Source organism: Mobula birostris, chromosome 8, assembly GCF_030028105.1.
Source record: "Mobula birostris isolate sMobBir1 chromosome 8, sMobBir1.hap1, whole genome shotgun sequence".
Taxonomy (NCBI): domain Eukaryota; kingdom Metazoa; phylum Chordata; class Chondrichthyes; order Myliobatiformes; family Myliobatidae; genus Mobula; species Mobula birostris.
In genome coordinates this window covers 63,401,884-63,424,449 of record NC_092377.1, presented here as the reverse complement: position 1 = coordinate 63,424,449, position 22,566 = coordinate 63,401,884, and the positions used below count along the sequence as shown (strand labels likewise).

Here is a 22,566-nt window from a genome sequence, read left to right as displayed (position 1 = left end):
TGCAACCTGCTGCACCTAGTTTGGTGCTCTGTAGTTGCCACAAAAATGTTCAACAACATCCTTGAATGCCTTCCATGTGATTTATTCCACTCCCACTAGAGGGTCTTCGGATTGCCTGTCATTGATGTTCTTTTAATTTGTGACAAAATTTCCTTCTTAATCTTGGCATCAGTTATCCTGACTTGAATTATGAATTGAAATAACAAATATAGGCATTTTTTATAAAATGGTGCATAATAGGGAAATTCCATGTTGATTTTCATGATCAGCAGCCTAAAATCCATAAGGTACACCCAAAAATATTCAGGAAGCAAAATCTTTGTTGTCCAGTGTTATCTGCACACTGAGTTATTGTTGGTTGTGAAGTATAGTCAGTATAGTAGGCTGGCTATAGAGTTTTCCATTAGTTTTGAAGATTAGCATTTGAAGATCTAGGAAACTTGTTGAAATTAAGATGTAACTTTGCATGCAAGAAGGATTGAGCTAAATTGGGGCAGTGATGCAACATTGTTTGACAAACAATATTGAGAATACTACTTGAGACATGTGAATTAACATAAGAACAAAAAGGGGGCTTATTGGCTGAAAGTGGCTGGTAGGTCGGGGATACAGTTTACAGGACGCTGGCTGCATCCTGGATTGGATGCAAATCCTTGAAGATGATTTGCATCTAAGTTGTCTCACCTCATTGCTGCTACTTGTAGTTAACCCTCTTTTCTGCTTTACAAGTTGCCATGGGTGCAACATATACTTATCCCTGCTCAACACAAGTGCACCTCAGGATGATGCTGCCTCTGGCAGATATCTGAGGATTCAATGCAGTAAAATCCCAGAATCAGATTTACTGTCACTGGAACGTGACATTAAATTTGTTGTTTTGTGGCAGCAGTACCATGCAAAGACATATTATCTATAAATGACAAAAAAATAAGTAAATAGTGCACGTAAAATTCTTCAAGGTTGTGACAAAACAAGTTGATGAAGGTAGAGCAGTGATGTGGTGTATACGGATTTTAATAAGGTGTTTGACAAGGTTCTCTGTGGTAGGCTCATTCAGACAGTTCGGAGGCGTGAGATCCAGGGAAACTTGGCTGCGTGGATTCAGAGTTGCATACCCATAGAAGGCAGAGGGTGGAATTTCTCTCTGTTTTGCCTGTTACACCACTGCAGTTTAGTCACCAATGAAGGTCCCTTTAGGATTCTTCATTGCTGTTTCTGTAACAATTTTGTATCCCAGTCATGTTTGTTAACCCTGAGCTGAACCCTGAAGCAGGTGGAGAGGGTGGAGATATTTACAGGGATGTTGCCTGGATTGGGGAGCATGCCTTATGAGAATAGATTGAGTGAACTCGGCCCTTTCTCCTTGGAGCAATGGGGGATGAGAGGTGACCTGATAGAGGTGTACAAGATAAAGAGAGGCATTGATCGTGTGGATAGTCAGGGGCTTTTTCACAGGGCTGAAATGGCTAGCACAAGAGGGCATAGTTTTGAGGTGCTTGGAAGTAGGTACAGAGAAGATGTCGGGGTAAGTTCTTTATGCAGAGGGTGGTGAGTGCGTGAAATGGACTGCTGGTGGTGGTGGAGGTGGAAACAATAGGATCTTTTAAGAGACTCCTGGATGGCTACATGGAGCTTAGGAAAACAGAGGGCTATGGGTAAAGCCTAGGTAGTTCTAAGGTAGGGACATGTTCGGCACAGCTTTGTGGGCCAAAGGGCCTGTATTGTGCTGTTTGTTTCTCTAAATAGATGGAATATAATGTGCTTGGAGTTCAGTGACCAGTGATGTTCTGCAGATATCTCTTTGGGACCCCTGCTCTTTGAGATATTTATAACTGTCTTGGATAAAAAAGTGGAAAGGTGGGTTAGTAATTTTGCAGATGACATGAAGGTTGGTGGAGTAGAGACCTGGGTACGTTTAAGGCAGGGGTTGATAGACTCTTGATTGGTCAGAGCATGAAAGGATACAGGAAGGAGGCAGGAGCTTGGGACTGACAGAGAAAATGAATCAGCCATGAAGAAATGGCGGAGCAGATTCGCGACACCAAAGGGCCTAATTCTGCTCCGATATCTTATGGTCTTTTCCCTTTTGTACTGTAGCTATGCTAAACTTTGCAGGTCATGAACTACCTGCACCAGGCAATATTCACTCATTGTTGCTGGCTTATCTTGGTTTCTGGTCAAATAATATCTGGATTTAAAAATTTTAATGCTTATTTTCAATTCTTTTAACTCTCATCTGTGCCAATCATTCCAGAATACAATGACCCTAGTTTTCATCTCTTGTGCCTTCTTGATGGTTGTGGAATCCAAAAGTGGAGATTATTCTCAGGATGAATGCTAAGAAGCAGATACTGTACATTTCTATACTCTGAAGTCTATTAAAGTCTCAGAAGGCTATGGATGCACACACGTTGAATATAATCAGGCTGATATTGACAGACTATTGGGAATTAGGGAATGTGTGAACAGGCTGGGTCTGTGAAATTGATATAAAGGTTTGATATAAAACTTCACTGAATGGTGGACAAGCGTGAGGTAATATCTCGCACAGTCCAAATATTTTATCCTGTGGTTGTACACGTCTAAGCCATGTTAGGTACATTTGGCACTTTCGAGAAAGGGGAGCTGGGGAAGGCAAACAATACTGCAGCTCTTAATCACTCTTAATTTCACAAGAATATTCTCATGTGGCCCTTTTTATCCCTTGGGGTATGGGTGAGGAGGAACTGGGAACGAAGTATATGCAGATACATTTTGAAGATTGTAGCCCTAGAGCTTATTGAACATGGGTGGGGTAGAAGAAAGTCCTAGTCTGGGAATTCCCTTCTATAGTCCTCCATGACTGCATTCTTTAGTGACTTGAAATGGAATCAGGGCCTTGGCATACTTAATAAGTGGCACACTTTCCAAAACTTCCTTTGCACTGCTGGCCAATGTCCTGGAAGTGCACCAGAAGGAGACATTTTTAGAGATGAGAAGTAGTTTCATACTTTGACTGACATTATTTTATGTTTGTATGTTCCTTTTAGTTCAGGACACTTCCACCACATGACCTTTGCCATTGGCCTTGAGCTAATTTCCCCTACCCCAGGGTTAGAAACAAGGGAGGATGGCTCACTGCCGACTTAGAGGGCTACACTGTTTGCTCTTCAGTGTTCCAAGTGAAGGGTACATATCAAACTCATTGTGTTGATAAACCCATCAAATTTGTCCTTGCATGAATGAAGCAGTTGCTCGACAAGTGATAACATTCTTCATCATGACGTAAACTATGTTCATTGCCGCTGATGTTAGTAAACGCTTCTGTATAATTCCCTGACTCTGTTTTAGTTTTTAAATTGGGTTTCTCCTAGGCACTCATTAAAAATCACAACACTTTGTGTAACGATTCTAATTTCAGCTACATTAATTAAATAGTTCATGGTTACCGTTCTTAAATACTTGATAGGGATAAAAATAATCATGATTGTGTTGGTTTGTGGTCGACTTTGTTTTGTGATTATGCAACTAAATCTAAATAGAAAAGTGATTCATAGATTTTTTTTATTATTGTGGTAGTTTGTATCCAGAAACTCTAACTTGTATGTTCTTTTATGTTGTCAGTTACTGAAGCACAAGAACCTGACGAAGCACTGACAGCTGGTAAGCAAGTATGACTTTTTGCAGATATTTGCTATTTATTAATATTTTGTACATTATTGGAAAGGAGTTTAGGCCAGTCTTGAATTTTGAATTTGGATGGGTTGTGTATTTTATTAATGTGATTGACCCATTATTTTATTGTATGTCTAATTACATTTTAGATTGATTGCTGGAAATTACTGTTAATAAAGGTGAATATATTGCATTAGATAGAAATATGAAACTGAGAATAAGTTAGTTTGCTGGATGGCATTTAACACGGGGGCTTAAGGTAAGCAGGACATTTGCTGTGAGAGTGTCTTGCCTGTAATTTCCATTGTTCACTGCTCCCTGAGAGAATTCCAGAAGAGTGGACAAACACTCGTAGTCAACATGCCCTTAAGAAATAGGGGAAACAAAGCTGATCTGGGTATCCAGGGTCAAAGTTTTGTCATCGTCAATGAGAATGGTCAAGGACATCTTTTGGAACGTGGTATAGAATTGCTTGGATGGAAAGGGACATTTTACAGATTCCTTTTCTGGCATCATTAGAAGGAGTTAACTTCTTATCAATTTGTGACTTGTAGAAATCACCAGGAAGGAACATCTGGGAACTAGTGGTTATTACACAAGACTCCTCTTCCACAATGAAAGCCTCTGGTATGAATGGCAATGTATTAATTAATAGTTGGAAAAATATATGTAGCTAAAACAAAGTTAGAGATAGATTTGGATGAATTGGAGAACAATTACCCTGGTTTCTGGTTTTATTAATATTACAATCATTCTTGCTTACTGTTTTTATTAACAATCATGAGTTTAAGGACATTACCAATACCTATGTGTGATAGAATGGGAGATGATCAGGTAGATATTGGTATGTTGAAATGTTGGGCTCATGACTGGCAAATTTTAATCTGAGAGAGTATGCTGTTAGCCATGAGGATACTTAAATGGATAAATTGTCAGAGAAAATTATTAAAGGATGTGGACAAATTAATCATTAAGGTCTGTGTTTAATGCTGTAAAACAGAAACTGGAATAAGCACCAAGCTGTGTTCATGGGAATATGACTATATAAACAAGCGTACAGCTTGTTTGTCCTTGTATAAGACCTTAGGTCTAACATGGAATACCAGAACAGTAAGTTCAGTTTTGGCCTCCTCACATGGGTGATGGGACTTTGTATCAAGAGCAGAGAAGAACTGTTGAACCAGTTTAAAGCAACTTCATTATCAACATAGACAAAAAGAACTGGGACACTACACTTGATGACACACAGAGATGAGGGATCAAGTTTTATAAGATGATGAATAGCATAGTTTGTCTAATTAACTAAGACATGGAGGACAGCGATGACAACCATAAATTGTGTAAGACCAATTCTATGTTAACAATTTGGAGATAGTTATTTTCTTAGAATTTGCTGGGCATCTGGACAGACCATTGGCTTAAAGGGTAGATACCAGTTCACTTATTTCATTAAGTGAAGGCTAGACCTGTGTTTGGCTGGTTAGGAAGAAGGAGCGAGGAATTATTGGGGCCAATGTGAGCCCTGGGTTGGTTTTGAACATTTCACTTAGTGGTGGAGTGAGGATGGTGCCAGCAATAAATAGTCCAAATTTTCCCTCATATTAGTAGGTTTTTAATCTTTTTTGCCTCTCGTAGGAGAATGCATGGCTTTGGGTTATGTGGACTTTGGTATAGTTGTTGTACTGAAGAGTGCAACAATTGTTTAGGATAGGTTGGATAAATCATGAGGGTATCTTCCTGTGTTGTTGTTTTGATACAAAGGATGTCAAGACTCTGGAGAGGGCAAGGACAAGATTTACCAGATCAGTACTAGAGCTTTAAGTTACTTTCAAAAGGTGAAACGGGGGAGGGGGAGGGGTAAAGTAAAGAGCTGGGAAATCGATTGGTGAAAACAATAAAGGACTGGGGAAGGGGGAATCTGTTAGAGAGGATAGAAGGCCATGGAAGAAAGGGAACGGAAGGAGCACCAGAGGGAGGTGATGGGAAGGAGAGAGAGGGGAATGGGGAATGGTGAAGGAGAGGGAGGGAGCCATTGCCAGAAGTTTGAGAAATCGATGTTCATGCCATCAGGTTGGAGGCTACCCAGATGGAATACAAGATGTTGCTCCTCCAACCTGAGTGTGGCCTCATCACAGCAGTAGAGGAGGCCATGGACTGACATGTCAAATGAGAATGGGAAGTAGAATTAAAATGGGTGGCCACTGGGAGATCCCTCTTTTTCTGGTGGACGGAGCATAGGTGCTCGGCAAAGCAGTCTCCCAATCTACATTAAGTCTCATCAGTATACAGAAGGCCACACTGGGAGTACCGAATACAGCAGATGTCCCCAACAGACACGTGGGTGAAGTGTCGCCTCACCTGGAAGGTCTGTTTGGGGCCCTGAATGGTGGTGAGGGAGGACGTGTAGGGCAGGTGTAGCACTGGTTCTGCTTGCAAGGATAAGTGCCAGGTGGGAGATCAGTGGGGAGGGAATGAATGGACAGGGAGTTGCATAGATCCCTGTGGAAAGCAGAAAGTGGGGGGTGGTGGTGGTAGTGGGATCCTGTTGGAGATGGTAGAAGTTATGGAGAATTATGTGCTGGATGTGGAGGGTGCTGGGGATAAGAGGGCAGACGTGTGAAATGGAAGGGATGTGGTTGAGGGCATTGTTGATGGTGGAGGAAGGGAAGTCCCTTTCATTGAAGAAGGAGGACATCTCCTTAGTTCTGGAATGAAAAGCCTCATCCTGAGATGGAGGAATTGAGAGAAGGGGATGGCGTTTTTACAAGTAACAGGGTGGGAAGAGGTATAGTCCAGGTAGCTGTGAGAGTCAGTGGTTTTATAATAGACACCAGTAGATAAGCTGTTTCCAGAAAAAGAGGCAGAGATTTGAGAAGGGTGGGGGGGGGGAGGTTTCAGAAATGGACCAGGTAAATTTGAGGCCTGGGTGGAAGTTGGAGGCAAAGTTGATGAAGTCAACGAGCTCAGCATGGGTGCAAGAAGCCGCACCCATGCTGTTGTCAAAGTAGCATAGGAAGAGTTGGGGAGTGATACCATTGTAGGCTTGGAACATAGACTGTTCCGTGTAGTTGACAAAAAGGCAGGCATAGCTGGGACCTGTGCAAGTGCTCATGGCTACAACTTTTGTTTGAAGGAAGTGAGAGGATCCGAAGGAGAAGTTATTGAGAGTAGGCCTCCAGAAGGAGGAGAGTAGTGGTGGAGGGGTACTGGATGGGTCTGGTGTCCAGAAGGAAACTGAGAGCTTTGAGGCCTTCCTGATGGGGGATGGAGCTGTATAGGGCCTGGATATCCATAGTGAAAATAAGATGATCAGGGCCAGGGAACTTAAAATCATTGAAAAGATCAAGAATATGTGAAGTATTATGGACATAGGTAGGAAGGAACTGGACCGGGGTTGGGTAGGGATAAAACAGAGTCGAAGTATACAGGTGTGAGTTCAGTGGGGCAGGAACGAGCTGAACCACTGGGTCTACCTAGACAGGTAAGTTTGTGGATCTTGGTTAGGAGGTAGATACGGGAGGTGCGGGGTAAGAGAACTATGAGGCTGGTGGCAGTGGGTGAGAGATCTCTATAACCATCAACTGAGAATGTGAGCCTGAAGACCCACATTCAATGATTTAGGGACAGCTTCTTCCTCTCTGCCATCAGGTTTCTGATCAAGCCCATGAACCAACCCATGAACACAACCTTGTTATTCTTTTTTTCACGTTATTTACTTCTTCCTTTATATTGTAGAATTTCATAATTGTGCTGTCCTGTTGCTACAAAACAACAACTTTTTACGTCATATAAGTCAGTGATAATAATTCTGGTTCTGAAATTGTGTAACAGGTAATGGTTGAAACTAAGATGGAGACACAAAAGGATGCAGATGCTAGAACCTGGGGTTACACAAGATGGTGGAAGAATTCACTGGGTCTTTGGAGGGAAACACAAGTGACTGTCCATTTTCCCTCCATAGATATTGCCTGACCCACTGAGTTCTTCTAGCATCTTTTGCGGTGTTTGAAACCAATTTGCCTACCACTGAGACTGACAACGATAAATTATCATTAAACTGGCACCCTGGCACCTCTTAATTTTAACAAAAATAAACTGTCACTTGTAGGGCTTAAACTTGTGTTTTGTTTTTGTCCTTAATAGCTATCTATACTGATGACACCACTCTGAGGGTTCTGAATCCATGAACTGTGCGGGCATTCACATGTGAATGCAGAATCATGACTCAAAAATACCCAGACATTGATCCAGTTCCAAAATGAGTACATTCTCTTTATCCTTGTAATGGTGTTCTTGAGATATGCTGTCATATCAGAAACCATAGACAAATGAATGCATCTTACTTGTGTTTCTATCATAACAGAATCTTGTACTTGAATGATCCTGTGGTGTTCCTTTTAAATGAAAACCTTACATTTTATGAGGAGGAGCATGAAACTTGGGGAAAATGAAAAAATAAAAGTAAAGTGAAGTCTGGTGTTTAAAATGGATTATAAGAGAGTTAGTAGGGAAATAGAAACATGGCTTCGTGTAGCAGTTTCAGCCAGCCCACGAAAGAATACATTTAGGCAGTAGTGAAAAAGGGTAGAAGAACTAACTACAGTCCTGAGTTGAAGAGCATGTGGAGGAATTGATGACAGACACTCAAAGCAGTAAGATGCTGCGGGGGCACACAGAGATTTTTCAACAAGTAGGAGGATTTGAGCCACAAGGGGGCACTGTAAGCAGATAACAATGGGAACGGACTTGGTGCACAGTGCAGCTGAGGAAGCTGGATTTGCTAAAAGACATCGAAGATGATAACCTGGAGGGTGGTACAGATACCCCTTGAGCAATTTAATTTTGATTTGTGTGGCACAGAAACTGTCCTCTTCAGCACAACTTGTTGATGTTGACCCTGACACCTTCCTCACTCATCACATTTTCCTGCAGTAAGCCTGTGTCCTGCTCTAGCGTTCTTGTCTAAGTACCTATCCAATGCCTTTCTAATATTTGCTTCTATCACTCCTCTGGCAGCTGATTCCATATAACCAACATCCTTTGTGTGCAGAACTTGGTTCTCAGATTCCTTTAAATTTCTCCCCTCTCATTTCAAATGTGTGCCTTTTTGTTTCAGTCCGCTGCCCTGGAGAAAAGACTCTGACAATCTACCCAATCTATGCAACTCATAATTTTATGAAGGTCTATAAGATTACTATTCAGTCTTCGACTACCTACAATCATCATGGCAACATTAATGAACGTGTGGGATTGGTAACTGGCCGTATAGGAAAATGCACTAACGTGATTAAACACGAGACTGCCAGGGCAAACCAGACACCTTGGCTGGCCGCAGAGTATCATGCACTGCTTAGGGATCAGGACATTGCCTGCAGATTGGGGTGCAGGATGATTCTAAGGTCAGCAAGAGCTGCACTCTCCCATACCATCAGGAAGGAAAAGTGTGAGGACACACAGAAAAATTCAGACACATTTGTGACACCAGAGACACAGGGTACATGTGACAAGATACACAAAACATAACTGATTACAGGTCCACCCTGCGTGTCAACAACAGTGAACCCCACCGCCCATTCCTGATAGGCTGAATGCCTTCCCTACACGATTTGATGCATTGAATGATGTGACATCGAGGAAAGCCACCTTCTCTTCCCCCACCCCCAAGGAACGGGCAGGCTGTCTGGCCACAGCCAGGGTGAGGGAGATCCTAGCAAGGGTAAAGCGGTAAACCCATGAGCAGCTGCTGCAGGCCCAGACAACACACTTATTCAGATGCTGAGGGACTGTGTGACCCAGCTAACAGAGGCCTTAACAGACACCTTTAATATCTCTTTGAAACAGTCCACCATCCCTGCAGGCTTCAAGGTGCCCAAGAGAGCGACGATAACAGGCCTAAACTGGGCGCCATGGTAGTGTAACGGTTAACACGACACTGTTGCAGCTCAGGGCGTTCGGGGGTTCCGGCGCCATCTGTAAGGAGTCTGTACCTCATCCCTCTGGAGTGCATCCGTGTACCCGCGTGCTCTGGTTTCCTCCCACAGTGCAAAGACGTACTCAGCAGGTTAATTGGTCATTGTAAATTGTCCTGTGTTAGGTTACGATTACAGTAATCGAGTTTGTCAGGGGTTACTGGGGTCACGCTTAAAGGGCCAAAAGGGTCTACTCCACGCTGTATTGCTAAATAAATGATTACACAGACCATTACCGCCCAAGTGGTGTGAGTGGCTGGTAATTTATTGATAAAATACCACCTTCCACCTACATTAGACCCTTTCCAGTTTGCCTTCTGCACAAACCAGTCCACTGATGATGTAATAGCATTGACCCTCCACTCCATCCTGTCCCACCTAGAAAACAGTGCTTCATATGCTAGGATGGTGTTCATTGACTTCAGCTTGGCTTCAGAGGCTGGTGGCTAAACTGTCCTCGTGGGAGTGAGCACCCGGCTCCACAACTGGATCTTGGAACATTTTGTTGGAAAGACCCCAGTCAGTCCGAGTTGGCAGCAACATCTCCAGCTCCATCATGCTGAGCACTGCTCACCCCCCCCCTCTCCCCAGGGCTGTGTGTTCAGCCCACTGCTGACCCCCCCTCCCCAGGGTTGTGTGCTCAGCCCACTGCCCCCCCACTCTCCAGGGCTGTGTGCTCAGACCACTGCTGTCCCCTCCCCCTCCCCAGGCTGTGTGCTCAGACCTCTGCTCCCCCCCCCCCCCCCAGGCTGTGTTTTCAGACCTCTGCTTCCCCCCCCCCCAAGGGCTGTGTGATCAGCCCACTGCTGTCCCCCCCTCCCCCGGGCTGTGTGCTCAGACCACTGACCCCCACCTCCCCAGGGCTGTGAGTTCAGACCTCTGCTTCTCCCACTCCCCAGGGCTGTGTGTTCAGCCCACCGACCCCCCCCTCCCCAGGGCTGTGTGCTCAGACCACTGCTGTCCCCCCCCTCCCCCGGGCTGTGTGCTCAGCCCACTGCTGTCCCCCCCCCCCCAGGGCTGTGTGCTCAGCCCACTGCTGACTCACAACTGCACTGCCAGATCCAGATCAAACCGCATCATTAAGTTTGCTGAGTGGTTGGCATCATCAGCAACAGTGATGAATCAGCTTGCAGAGAGAGCAGGTAGAGAGGCTTATCAGACAGTGTGAGAACAACAACCTGAGTCTCAACATGGACAAGACAAAAGAGATGATTGTGGACTTCAGGAAGGCTCAGGTCAACCACTCTCCATTGCACATCAATGTCTCTGCCATGGAGAGAGAGAGAGGAGCACAATCTCTTTGACCCCCTACTATCAGGACAGAGGTACAGAAGCATCAGGACTAGGATTGCCCGAATGGGTAACAGCTTCTTCCCTCAGGCTGTGAGACTAATGGATATCCTGCCATCATCGAGGTCTCATCACTAGAGCAGCTAGCTGTTTACTGTTTACTATTAAATGCATTTTGAATTATATTTTATTATCTTAGTTAGGGTAATATTTTGGTTTATGTGCCACAAGTGTAGATATTTTGTGGGTGCACCGCGGCTGTCTCGTTTGGTTATACTGTATATATGTACACTCAGGTGACAATAAACTTGAACTTGTACGTTCCATTGAGAATAAACCTAATTACAGCAGCCCTCTATTTCAAGCAACGCCCTGGTGAATTTCTTCTGCAGTATCTCCTTTGCTACCATGTTCTTCCCTCAGTGTGACAACTAAAATTGTGCCAAATCCTCCATGTGCGGTCGCCAATGTTTGTACAGCTGTAATGTGGCTTCCTCTTTCATTCAATGCTTTCGTTGGCCAGTGAAGGCAAACTCACCAAATGCCCAGTTCACCTGTGTCACCACTTACCCTCAAAATATTCTCCAGCATCTTCTCTACCACTGATTAAAGCTCACCAGCCTGTAGTTTCCAGGTTTATCCCTACTTCCCTTTTCAAATAAGGGAATAACATTAACTGTCCTTCAGTCATCTGCTACAGTCAGCGGTCCAGAAATCTCTTCCATTGATTCCCCTAGCATCCTGGGTTAGTTCCAATGGTGTCCTGGGGATTTATCCACACAACTCTGCTGCAATCTTTCTAAGACTTTCCTGATCCAGAATATCAGTGTACCCTCCCTTAACTCTTCACTCTCTGCATCCTTCTCTCTGATGTGTATCAATGGGAAGTATTCATTTTGAATCTGGCTCATATTACCTGTCTTCTCTGTAGATTTCTCCTCTGGTCCCCGAGGGGAATTACTGTTTCCACAGCTACCCTCATGCTTCAAAATACTTGTGAAAGTGGACAAGGCTTAACTGATACCTTAGAGTAAGGTTGATTTTAAAAAGTGTGGAATGTTTCTGAACTGTTAACTGGAAGGTATGATGATGGAGTAGATATGCATTTCTGTAAAAGACAATGAAATTCTACTCTCGCTACTTTAGTCTGTTAAAGAAGTTGAAGCCAAAGACACATGGACACTTTTTTTTTGTCAATATTTGCTGCAGAAAATTTGGCTTAATCGGGATTTCATGTCAGTCTGATAATTTCCACCAGCCCAGCAAAGATGATGCAGGGGAGGTTGATTAAATATTCTAGGCATTCATGTAAAAACTGTCTCTGTGTCTTCAGATAAGCTGGTGAATGAAGGCGGAAATGACTTAAGATGGAAACTGGTAGGCTTTGATGTGGATGGTTGAACGTGAAATTGGCTAGTAATAGTGCAGTCTTGTAAGAGAGGGATAACCATCTCCAATGAAAGATTTTAGGGCAGGGCATTACACGTGCCTGCTGTCATCAGTTCAGATACTGTTCAGCCATAAAACTGCTTGAGGTGTGAACAGATAACATGGCTTCTGGGACATTTGGGGAGTCAAAGTCCTGACAGTCTGTCTCCTTAAATATGGTCCAAGGGTTGTGAAGCAAATAGGGATAAGACTCAGGAGGAAGAAAATATAAATTGCTCTGAATGAATTTATATCAATGAATTACAGAAAGAAAAGTGGGGAAAACTATATTCATCGAGAAAAGTGAGAGATGGAAAAATAAGATCCCTTTTAAAATATTATTAATATCTTCCTAAGCAATTAATTTCAGTTTCAAGACTCCATATTTTTAATTGTTTCCTTTCTGAACCAGTGTGGTTGGCAAATGATGAGCACATAGTTAAAATAAAACTCTGCTTTAATTCTTCGACTGTACATTTTTTAACGCCTTTGCTGATTAATTACCAAGAACCCTCATGATAACCACAAAGAGAGTTAGGACAAGATCTGAGTAGCTAACAGCAGAGCAGTGTATATCGATGTCGGCTTATGGTGATTCATAAGTGTCAAGGTTTCTCTGACACAACTGAGGCTCCTGCACAATTTGAATGTAATAGCACTGATCAGAACTTGTTTATTCTGTAATATCCTAAGTCATTATGTATGAATGGTGAGTGGAATATTTTGATGCACCCCATCGATGGAAAGAAAAACAGGAAAAAAACCTTTCTTATAGACATCACCTCCTTCCAGTGTGTGATGCATGGATTAAATCCCTGATGTGCTGATTTTAACTAAACAGTAGCATCTTAATAAATACTTTGCTTCAGGCAAATTCTTTGAATTCTTGCAACATGACAATGCATGTATAATTTTATTTTTCCCTTTGTAAACATATTCATGCATGCTATTGTGCTTTTCTAATGTTTGCTGTGTGAATCCAAGTTAATGTCAAGGTATGAGTTTGTAGAAATGTCACTCTTGCTCATTCGTGGTCTGTTTTCTTGACCTGAATTTGCTGTTTCCTAGCTCCAGATGCCCTTTCTTCATTGTACAGGTAAAGGAACTCCTCTATCATTAAATTATTTTAGCTTTGATTGTGCTACGACTGAGAAAGGGTGAACTTTTGAGAAGCATATGAAGCGTGGGGAAAAATGCAACTGAAAGGGAGGGAAAGAGCTACTGATAGATGCAGACTGAAACAAGCTGAGAGAAAGGCCAGGTCATTATTTTTGGTTGACAGTACTAAACAGAGGTTCAATCACAAGATTTTCCAATACATGGCACTCTGTGTCATGTTGAACAGTACTGTATTATATTCTGACAATGGGCTGTTTGACCAGGTTATGCCAAGGTAATTCTATTTTCTGTGGTGACATTTCCTGGACTTGAGCACCAAATAAAATATTTAATGTCTCTTTAATTTAAATTATTTAATTAATTACACAGGAGAACAAAAGTAAGATTTAAATTCAGACGAAAGCAGCTTTATGAATATTGTGCAGTTTTGACTATCATGTAGAAAAGCGTGTAAATACTAGAGATTCAATAAAATATAAGTAACTTCTAAGGCCCCCATATTAATATCATGTTTTACAAAATATAGGGTCTAAAAACATGAATAGAATCAAATATTTAAGTTTACTGATTCCCAACCCACCACTGAAGCCCAGCATCAGAAAGACGATGTACAGTGTTAACAGAAGAGCGCCATGCAGTTGTTGGAGCACAGACTGAGTCTATTTGGCCCTTCGTGACTATCCTGGAATAATTTATTCAGTCCCATTCCACAGTTCCTTTTCCATAGCCCTGCAGGATAATTTCCTTGCAGTGCCTTTCCAATTCCAAGCTGACTCCAATAATAAAACAGAAATAGTCCACACTTTACTGAGAAATCCTGGTAGTAATCTATAATACTGCTTCAATTTCCCTGCTTAAATATACAGAATATTAGAACTCCAACATAAGCAAGTGTCAATATAGAAAATTTGAATTTATTGGTTTCATTGGGATCTTATACCGTTGAAGAAGAGAGCAGAATTGCTGCAGTTCTTCTGGAACTGTACACCATTGAATCTGCACTGGATTAAACCTGCACAGTAACAGTGAACCCATTCATAGCAAAGACTGTGACAGGAGTGGGTAAGTTGGATAAATTTTTATCCGAATGCTCTAAAGTGTTTTAAATTTTTAATAACCTGGAATACTTTCGACTTTGAAAGTTCCTGAATGGCAAGGGCATTTGACGTTTGGTCAATTTGCAAGGCGTGGCTTTACTAGCTGTCTGTGGTTGAGGCACCTCCTGACTCTGTCACTTCAACAGCATTTGTATTGAGAGTCCCCCTTGCTACAAAGGCCTGAACGAATGGCACACCTTCTGCACAAGGGGTTCTGCACTCTGCAAGTCTGGATTTAATGGAGAGGTGATTGTAGGTGAATCTCCACAGCCAGGATTATCATACAGTGCAGGTCTGCAGGACATGTCCCTCCTTCAAGCCTGAAATTTTTTTCTTTCTTTTACCATTCATATCTATTGTCCTGTCAGTTTGTATTGTACTCCCCTGCTTTCTCTGATTTCAGGCAAAGTCTGTTAGCTGTGCAAATGCTGCCTTTAAAGCTTATAACAAAGCTGTGTATTCCAGCTGCTGAAGGTCATTAGGACTACTGTATATACAAGGACCATTTTACTAAACTGAAATAACCTGGCAAGCATTCAGTTCGAGGTGGCAAAGGGAATGGACAGTAAGTGCCTGCCTTGCTTGTGAGTGAATTTTTACTAAATGAGAAGAATTGGGGAACTAGAAATAGTTGGCAGCCTTAACACAGAGAGAGAGAACGAGAAAGGGAACCATAGAGACCATGAACCGACAAGTAATGTATCTAAAGGAAGGGGTTGTTACTTTTGTAATTGTGCATTGTTGATGAGCTGACACATTTGAAAGTTAACTACCTTGGCAGGAAATAAGGATATACCAGTTTTTATAAAATGCTGTCAGACATAGCAGAGATGCACTGGCTGAGGCATATTCATCTCTGAGGCCTTGCTCTACCTTGTGTGATTGAAAAGGCCCAGGACCACTGGACCCATGTATCTGTGCAGGTTACTGTCTGAAGTGCGAAAGCAGAGGGTGAGTGAATCAAGCAGGGATCAGGTGCAAGTCTCTGTGCATTGACATAACCTGGTACTTATCTAAATGCGGCACTCAAAATGAATATTCCTAACTACACATTTAACAAACCTTTGGGTATTATTACAATTTGTTTAAGGTTTTTGAAATAAAAACACAGTAAATGATGATTTGAACCAGCATGACATTGTACCTGCAAGTTACAGATACGTCAGGGTCAAATTATTTACATATCCATATATGACTTTCCTTTTCTGAAATAAAATATGCAACTGCTGCTTCAGCTGGTTCTCTCAGCACTTGGACCTTCTCAACTGTGTGTGAGTCTCTTCACTGTTGTAGTTTATTTTGATCTGAAAATTTTGTATCATTCTGAATCAACAAAATGAAGTAAAACATCAAAGATCGAGCATCAATCTCAATCTCACTGGTTGCTTCGGATTTCCACTTCTGGAACACATTCTTTGGTGTGTTCAGGTCGTTCCCTTCTGTAATCACTTGAGTCAACATGAAGGCTTCTGACCATGCCTTATAAAATATCATTTCAAACTACAGACCTGTCAAATATCCTGTCAGTTGTACTTGATGCTTATTTTTTTTATTATCTGAGCTCTATGCTTACCTCTTCCAATTAATTTTTTACTTCAGCTGCTGTCTTCTGCACTCCAGACCCACACCAAATTTAGCTATTTTCAAAGACTCAACATATCAACAACTCTGTGGGGGTGAAACTGGTCATAGAATGGGACATTGCCCTATATTTGAAGTTGGCCATCACTGATTCATTTTCAGACTGGTAAGAACCTTGAGAAATTTTCTTCTGCAAGGCTTCCTTCAAAAGACATAGAAACCTCTCAGTATCATGAGATTTGGAGGATTCAAAGAAAAAATGATTGAATTTCAGAACATACTAACAAACACAATGTGAGCTGTGGTCCATTGACTGACACAAACTCCTCAGCTGTGTTGCCTTCAGGAAAGAATTCTTCAATAACAGTATTTGCTTTAGTGCATCTTCCCTTCATGGGTCTCTTCTCCCTACATGGGTCTCTTCTCCCTCAGTTTACCTTCTCTATCCTTTCTTCCACCTGGTTCCATCTGCCCATTACCTTCTCTTATCTGGTTCTACTTATGACCTACCAGCCTCTGTCTTAGCACTCCCCCTCCTCTCCAATTCCGGATTGCCAATCACCTACCAGCCCCTCTCTCAGTCCTCCTTCTCACTTCTATTTAGTGGCTATCTTCCTTCTCCATTCTGTCCAGATCAAATGTAAGGCTCTTCACATCTGACAGCTTAGCCTAAATCTGTTTATAATTTGAGGTTTACAAAAAACCATCCCACAATATGTTATAAAAAAGCTCCCTAAAGTTGGAGTATCTTGATAGGTCTTTCAACTAACACTTTGAGTTGTACTTTTCTGACTGCGTGTCAAAATTTTAACTTCCCACCATTTCAAATGGATTTGGGTTTCATGTGCTCTATAGCTTTCTGTGGAGCCATCAGGTTGTTGAACATGCAATACATTTCAAAACCAACCACTGTCAGTAAAAATGCTACAGTGTTTAATGCTTGGTGCATCTTCAAAAGTATTATTAGCCATTAAAAATGTCTCTAAGCATTCCTGATAGGCTGGGAATGATTCTCTTGCTCAGCTTTTCAGCCCTTAGCTGCCGGTAAGGCCTGTCCCTGCTCGGGCTGCTGTCTTACCCTGTTGCCAGTGCACTCCACTCTTCAATATGTTTTACACTTCGGTACAAGTGCAGACTAATGGTGACTCTTTGTACAGTCATTACCACAATATACATTTTCCCTTTTTCTCTGATTTGCTGGTGCTTATGCAAATTCACCAGTTCACTGTATGTATACTGCAAAGTTTGCTCATTGTTTTCTCAACCACAGAAATTTTAGGATGCTATGATCGGTGTGGTTCGTGAACAATACTGTGGAGGAGCTGCAGAAAGTTTTTTGGGTTGTCAATTATACCAGTGCCTAAGAGTGGTGATGAAATGCTTTGAGAGGTTGGTCATGGCCAGAATCAATTCCTGCCTCAGTGAGGACCTAGACCCACTGCAATTTGCCTATCACCTCAATAGGTCTGTAGAAGACACAATCTTAATGGCTGTTCACACGACCTCACATCAGCTGGACAATACAAGCACCTATGTCAGGATGCTGTTCGTTGACTATAGCTCAGTGTTTAACGCCATCATTCCCACAGTCCTGATCGATAAGAACCTGGGCCTGTTTACCTCCCTCTGCAATTGGACCCTCAACTTCATAACTGGAAGACCACAAGCTGTGCAGATTGGTGATATCATCTCCTCCTCGCTGATGATCAACACTGATGCACCTCAGGGGTGTGTGCTTAGCCCACTGCTTTACTCCCTCTATTGCCGTGACTATGTGGCAGTTATCGCTCAAATCCCATCTATAAATTTGCTGATGATACAACCATTGTTGGTAGAACCTCCGATGGAGGTGAGAGAATGTACAGGAGCGAGAGATAATCAGCTAGTGGAGTGCTGTTGCAGCAACAACCTTGCACTCCATGTCAGTAAGATCAAAGAGCTGATTGTGGACCTCAGGAAGAGAAGACAAGAGAACATGAACCAATCTTTATAGAGGGATCAGAAGTGGAGAGAGTGAACAATTTTAAGTTCCCAGGTGTCAAGATCTCTGAGGATCTAACCTGGTCCCAACATGTTGATGCAGCTATAAAGAAGGCAAGACAGTGGCTATATTTCATTAAGAATTTGAAGAGGTTTGAATTGTCAACACTTGAAAACTTCTGTAGATGTACCGTGGAGAGCATTCTGACAGGCTGCATCACTGTCTGGTATGGAGATGGGGGGTTGGTGTTGGGTTTGGGGGCTACTGCACAGGATCAAAAGAAGCTGCAGAAAATTGTACTATCAGTCAGTTCTGTCATGGGTGCTGGCTTCTTTAGTATCCAAGAGATCCTCAAGGAGCAGTTTTTCAGAAAAGCCACATCCATTATCAAGGAACCCCATCACCCAGAACATGCTCTCTTCTCATTGTTACCATCAGCAGGTAGATACAGAAGCATGAAGGCACACTCTGCGATTCAGAAACAACTTTTTCCCCTCTGCCATACAATTCCTAAATGGACATTGAACTCACTTTTTAAAATATATATTATTTCTGTTTTTGCACTATTTTAATCTATTCAATATATATATATAATATTTACTGCAATTGATTTATTTATTTGTTTGTTTATTTTTCTTTCTATATTAACATGTATTGCATTGTTCTGCTGTTGCTGAGTTAACAAATTTCACGGCACATGCTGGTGATAAAAACCTGATTCCAATTCTGTCAAGAGCAGGTCGTGGTGATGATATCTTCTAGAAGTTCCTTCTAGCAGGTACTGACTGTATCTCTGTCCCTGAAAGATTCTTCCTCTTCAAATTCTTATTCCTTCTAGCAGGTACTGACTGTATCTCTGTCCCTGAAAGATTCATCCTATTCCTATCTCTCAGTGGAGCAGGGCCATAAACGTTGGTGATGATGATAGCTGTTAGATCACTGAAGAACCCTGACGGGTCGTGGCTGAGTTTCCTGCACTGCTTCCATCCATCAACTGTTCTTTAGGTCACAGGTTTCTGAGCCTTCACGTGCCTGTCCAGCTGTTTCTTTTTCACTCAATAAAGGTGGAGCTTCCAATGCAGGGATGCTTTTTGATTGCAGTTAGTTAGCACCTTGATCTCCTTGTTAGTCGATTCAAACTCCCCCCTTCTCTGTGTAGAGAAGCTAAGGGTCCCTTCAGCTCACAGGTTGTGGCCTTCCTCTGGCTCTTGTTGGCTGGGAGTTGACAAGTTGACTGTGCTGCCTTTTCAATATTTTCAATACTTATCTTTCTGTGTCAAATATTCTGTTAACACTCATATTTTAGGTCCGGGATGATGGAAATAATAAAATGTATTAGGATATGATCATTCCATCAGTTAGTGATGTCTGTAATAATGTAGCTGATATGGACATATTTGCATAATTGGCCATCTCCTGCCTGAAGGTATGTCACTCTGGGTGGTAATGTCATTGTCAAAGGATTTAATTTTCTGATCTTTCATAATACAGCCATGTTCAATCTGTAATTGGTTCTGATATCTAGGTCCCAAACTTCTCATTGTGGAGTGGAAGTTGCCTGTGTAAGCTTTCCTTTAACATTGCATAGCTCTTGCTATTCCATGAAGCTTCATTGCACAAGGTCTTTGTCCAGTGGCAAGGGGGCCAAGGAGATCAGATAGGCTGATTCTGCTTCACAGCTTAGTGGCAGTTACATCTGGCATGATGCATTCTAACCTTGGCTATGCACTTGATAAACCTTCTCTTTCAGTGATTAGAAATCAAAAACTGCAAGGCCCTAAACAGAGGATTTGACATCTGTGTCATCTTGACACTCCTGATACACTGAGTGCTGGTGGAACTCAACAGGTCAGGCAGCATCTCTGGAAAGGAATAATCAGTCGGCATTCAGGCTGAGATGAAGAATCTTGACCAGAAACATTGATTGTTTGTTCCCCTCCATAGATATTACCTGACCTGTTGAATTCCTCCAGTATTTTGTGTCTGTTGTTCTGGATTTCCAGCATCTCCAGATCTCTTGCATGCATGCTTCCTGGTAGTGTACTGCCTTAACTCATCTGACTGAAGAACTGATAGTAAGGCTTGTGGGATCGGAACCAGGAAGAATAGTGAGAATAGTTAATTCAATATAAAAAAAATCACGTACAGAAAGGAAGAGCATGGATAAATGGAATTATTGGTGATGAAGCAAGATTTTTTAAATCACCCGTAATTGAGGTATAATGGAATTAGCCGCCACTTTATTAGAAGCTGATTTTCAGAACCAGAGATATTGTTTAACATTAATTAAAATGCATCACCCTGCTACAAAGTTATTTGTGCTTGAATTTGTAAATCTAAACTTTTCTGATATTTTTAATGAGTATCTGTCACATCACATGGGCAACTTCACTCCACACTCTTTCAATGGGAAGGCACTATCTGAGGAGTTCTAGATGAGCTGAATAAATCAGGCAGTAGCTTTCTGTTTATTGGTGTACGTGTAGACATCAAAATTTGTCAAATCATTTAATATTTTTTAAAGTAGTTTAAGCTTATTTTTACAGCAAGATCTTAAACATTTTTAAAAAATGCAAATAAACCCTTCGTTCCTCGTTTACCACATGGCCTTGCAGTGTTTCGTGACATAGCTTTTGTCCTGTGAAAGTTGCTGTGGTGGGAAGATTATTTCATATGCTTTCTTTGATTCTGTTCTGTAAATGAAGTTCTGTGCCTACTCTGCTGACAATTCACTACTTAAAAACTTAATGAACAATTATGCATATACGTTTGGATAAGAAAGGGTATTGAGAAATCAAAATTTCTCCTCCAAAAATATATCATAAATATTTTATGAATATTGAATATTTTTATTGAAAACCAAGGATTACTAAAAGCCTCATAAATCTCTGAAATTTGTTTTTCATTGAAAGCTATATCAAATGCAATATTTCCAGTGGCCATTGATAGCAGAGATTTGACCAGGTATTCATTCAAATGTTTTCGATATGTTCTGTGCATTCATATTTTAATAAGTCTACATGGTTAAAAACCTGAAGGGAAAATCTGCCTCCAATCATGGTGAGTATTTCTGCTACACACGGCTCTACTCCGGGGGACTGAAAACAAAAGGTTACCTGAAATATGCACCTTACTTTTATTTACACAGAAGTAAGCAGTTCGCACACCCTCATTCTGAACAGCTGGGAGGAAAATGCACAAGGATTCTGTTTCGTTAATGTTTTCAATGCTCTCTCTCTGCTGAACCTGTGCAGTGACTCAAAACCAAAACTAAACTGATATAAAATTGTGAATAAAATCATCTGCTGGGGGATCTCAGTAGGTCGAGAATGTAAGCAGGGAGATATGGACAGTCAACTGTCACCATGTGCATTGACACTGTCGAAACGCAAGTGTGGAGGAAAGACAGACTTCAATGTAGAGATGGCAACCAGAGCTTATTCATAGGAATTCCAACAAGACATTGGTGGCTCAGCTGAGTGACACCGCAAGATGTAACATTTTCAAAACTAGGACCCCACGATTAGGGCTAATTGGGCATCTGCTTAAATAGTACAGGTAACACGGAATCCCTCAGCCTATCAAAACAAACTTAACAAGTTTAAACAGAAAGCACCAAGAGACTGCATTACAAAGAGTAATTCACTAAGAAAAAACACAAGGAACTTAAATGATTTGTGGCTCTCATTAATCAACAATTAACCAATTCAAGTATTCTGAAAACCTGGGAGCTGAATGCCCTCTGGCTCCCCACACAGGCCCAAGGAGCTCCTGCAGTTTACAATTCCAACTTAAGGATCTAGACCTAAAACATCATCTGTCCATTTCCCTCTACAAATGCTACCTCTACTGCTGAGTTAATTACAGCAGTTTGTTTTGTACTCCAGATTCCAACATCACTTGAATTGTCAGTGTTGTTAACAAGGGAGAAGAAACCCCACATATTTGGGACAACTCCTAAAGAACAAAAACTAATCAAGAAAATAGGCTGGGATTCCCTCCATTTATTTGGGACACTGTGCTGCTTAATTGGGACAGGAAGTTATTGCCAAACAGTTTCTGACTTGCATCAGTCGCTTGAACTTGTGTGGCTGTTAAACACTATACCAGGGGTCCCCAACCTTTTTTGCAACGCGGACCGGTTTAATATTGACAATATTCTTGCGGACTGGCCGACCCGGGGGGGGGGGGAGGGGGGAGCAGTAGGGTTGCCAACGGACAAGAGTAGCGGTCAAATACATTGTGTTTATCCCGAGAAAGACTACAATGACCATGAAGCCTTGCGTGGGCACCAGTGCGCATGCGTGTATGTGCCGATTTTTCTCTACAAATTGTTTTTGGCGATTCTGTTCGGGGGGTGGGGTGGGGAGAGTGTTAATCACGACCGGAATATAGGTGATAAGTGGCTAATACACTCAATTTCATTTCTAAAAGGGTTTATCTGATG

General features: G+C 41.9%; 1 protein-coding gene across 5 annotated transcripts in view; it reads left to right on the top strand.

Moving 5' to 3' along the window:
- pde10a (phosphodiesterase 10A) overlaps nucleotides 1-22,566 on the top strand; it is a 464,697-nt gene that overhangs the window by 54,550 nt on the left and 387,581 nt on the right. For all 5 annotated transcript variants that reach the window (XM_072265304.1, XM_072265305.1, XM_072265308.1 and 2 more), the window contains exon 2: nucleotides 3,604-3,642. In XM_072265304.1, coding sequence (XP_072121405.1) covers nucleotides 3,604-3,642 — 39 coding nt within the window. The remainder of the gene's footprint in view (nucleotides 1-3,603; nucleotides 3,643-22,566) is intronic.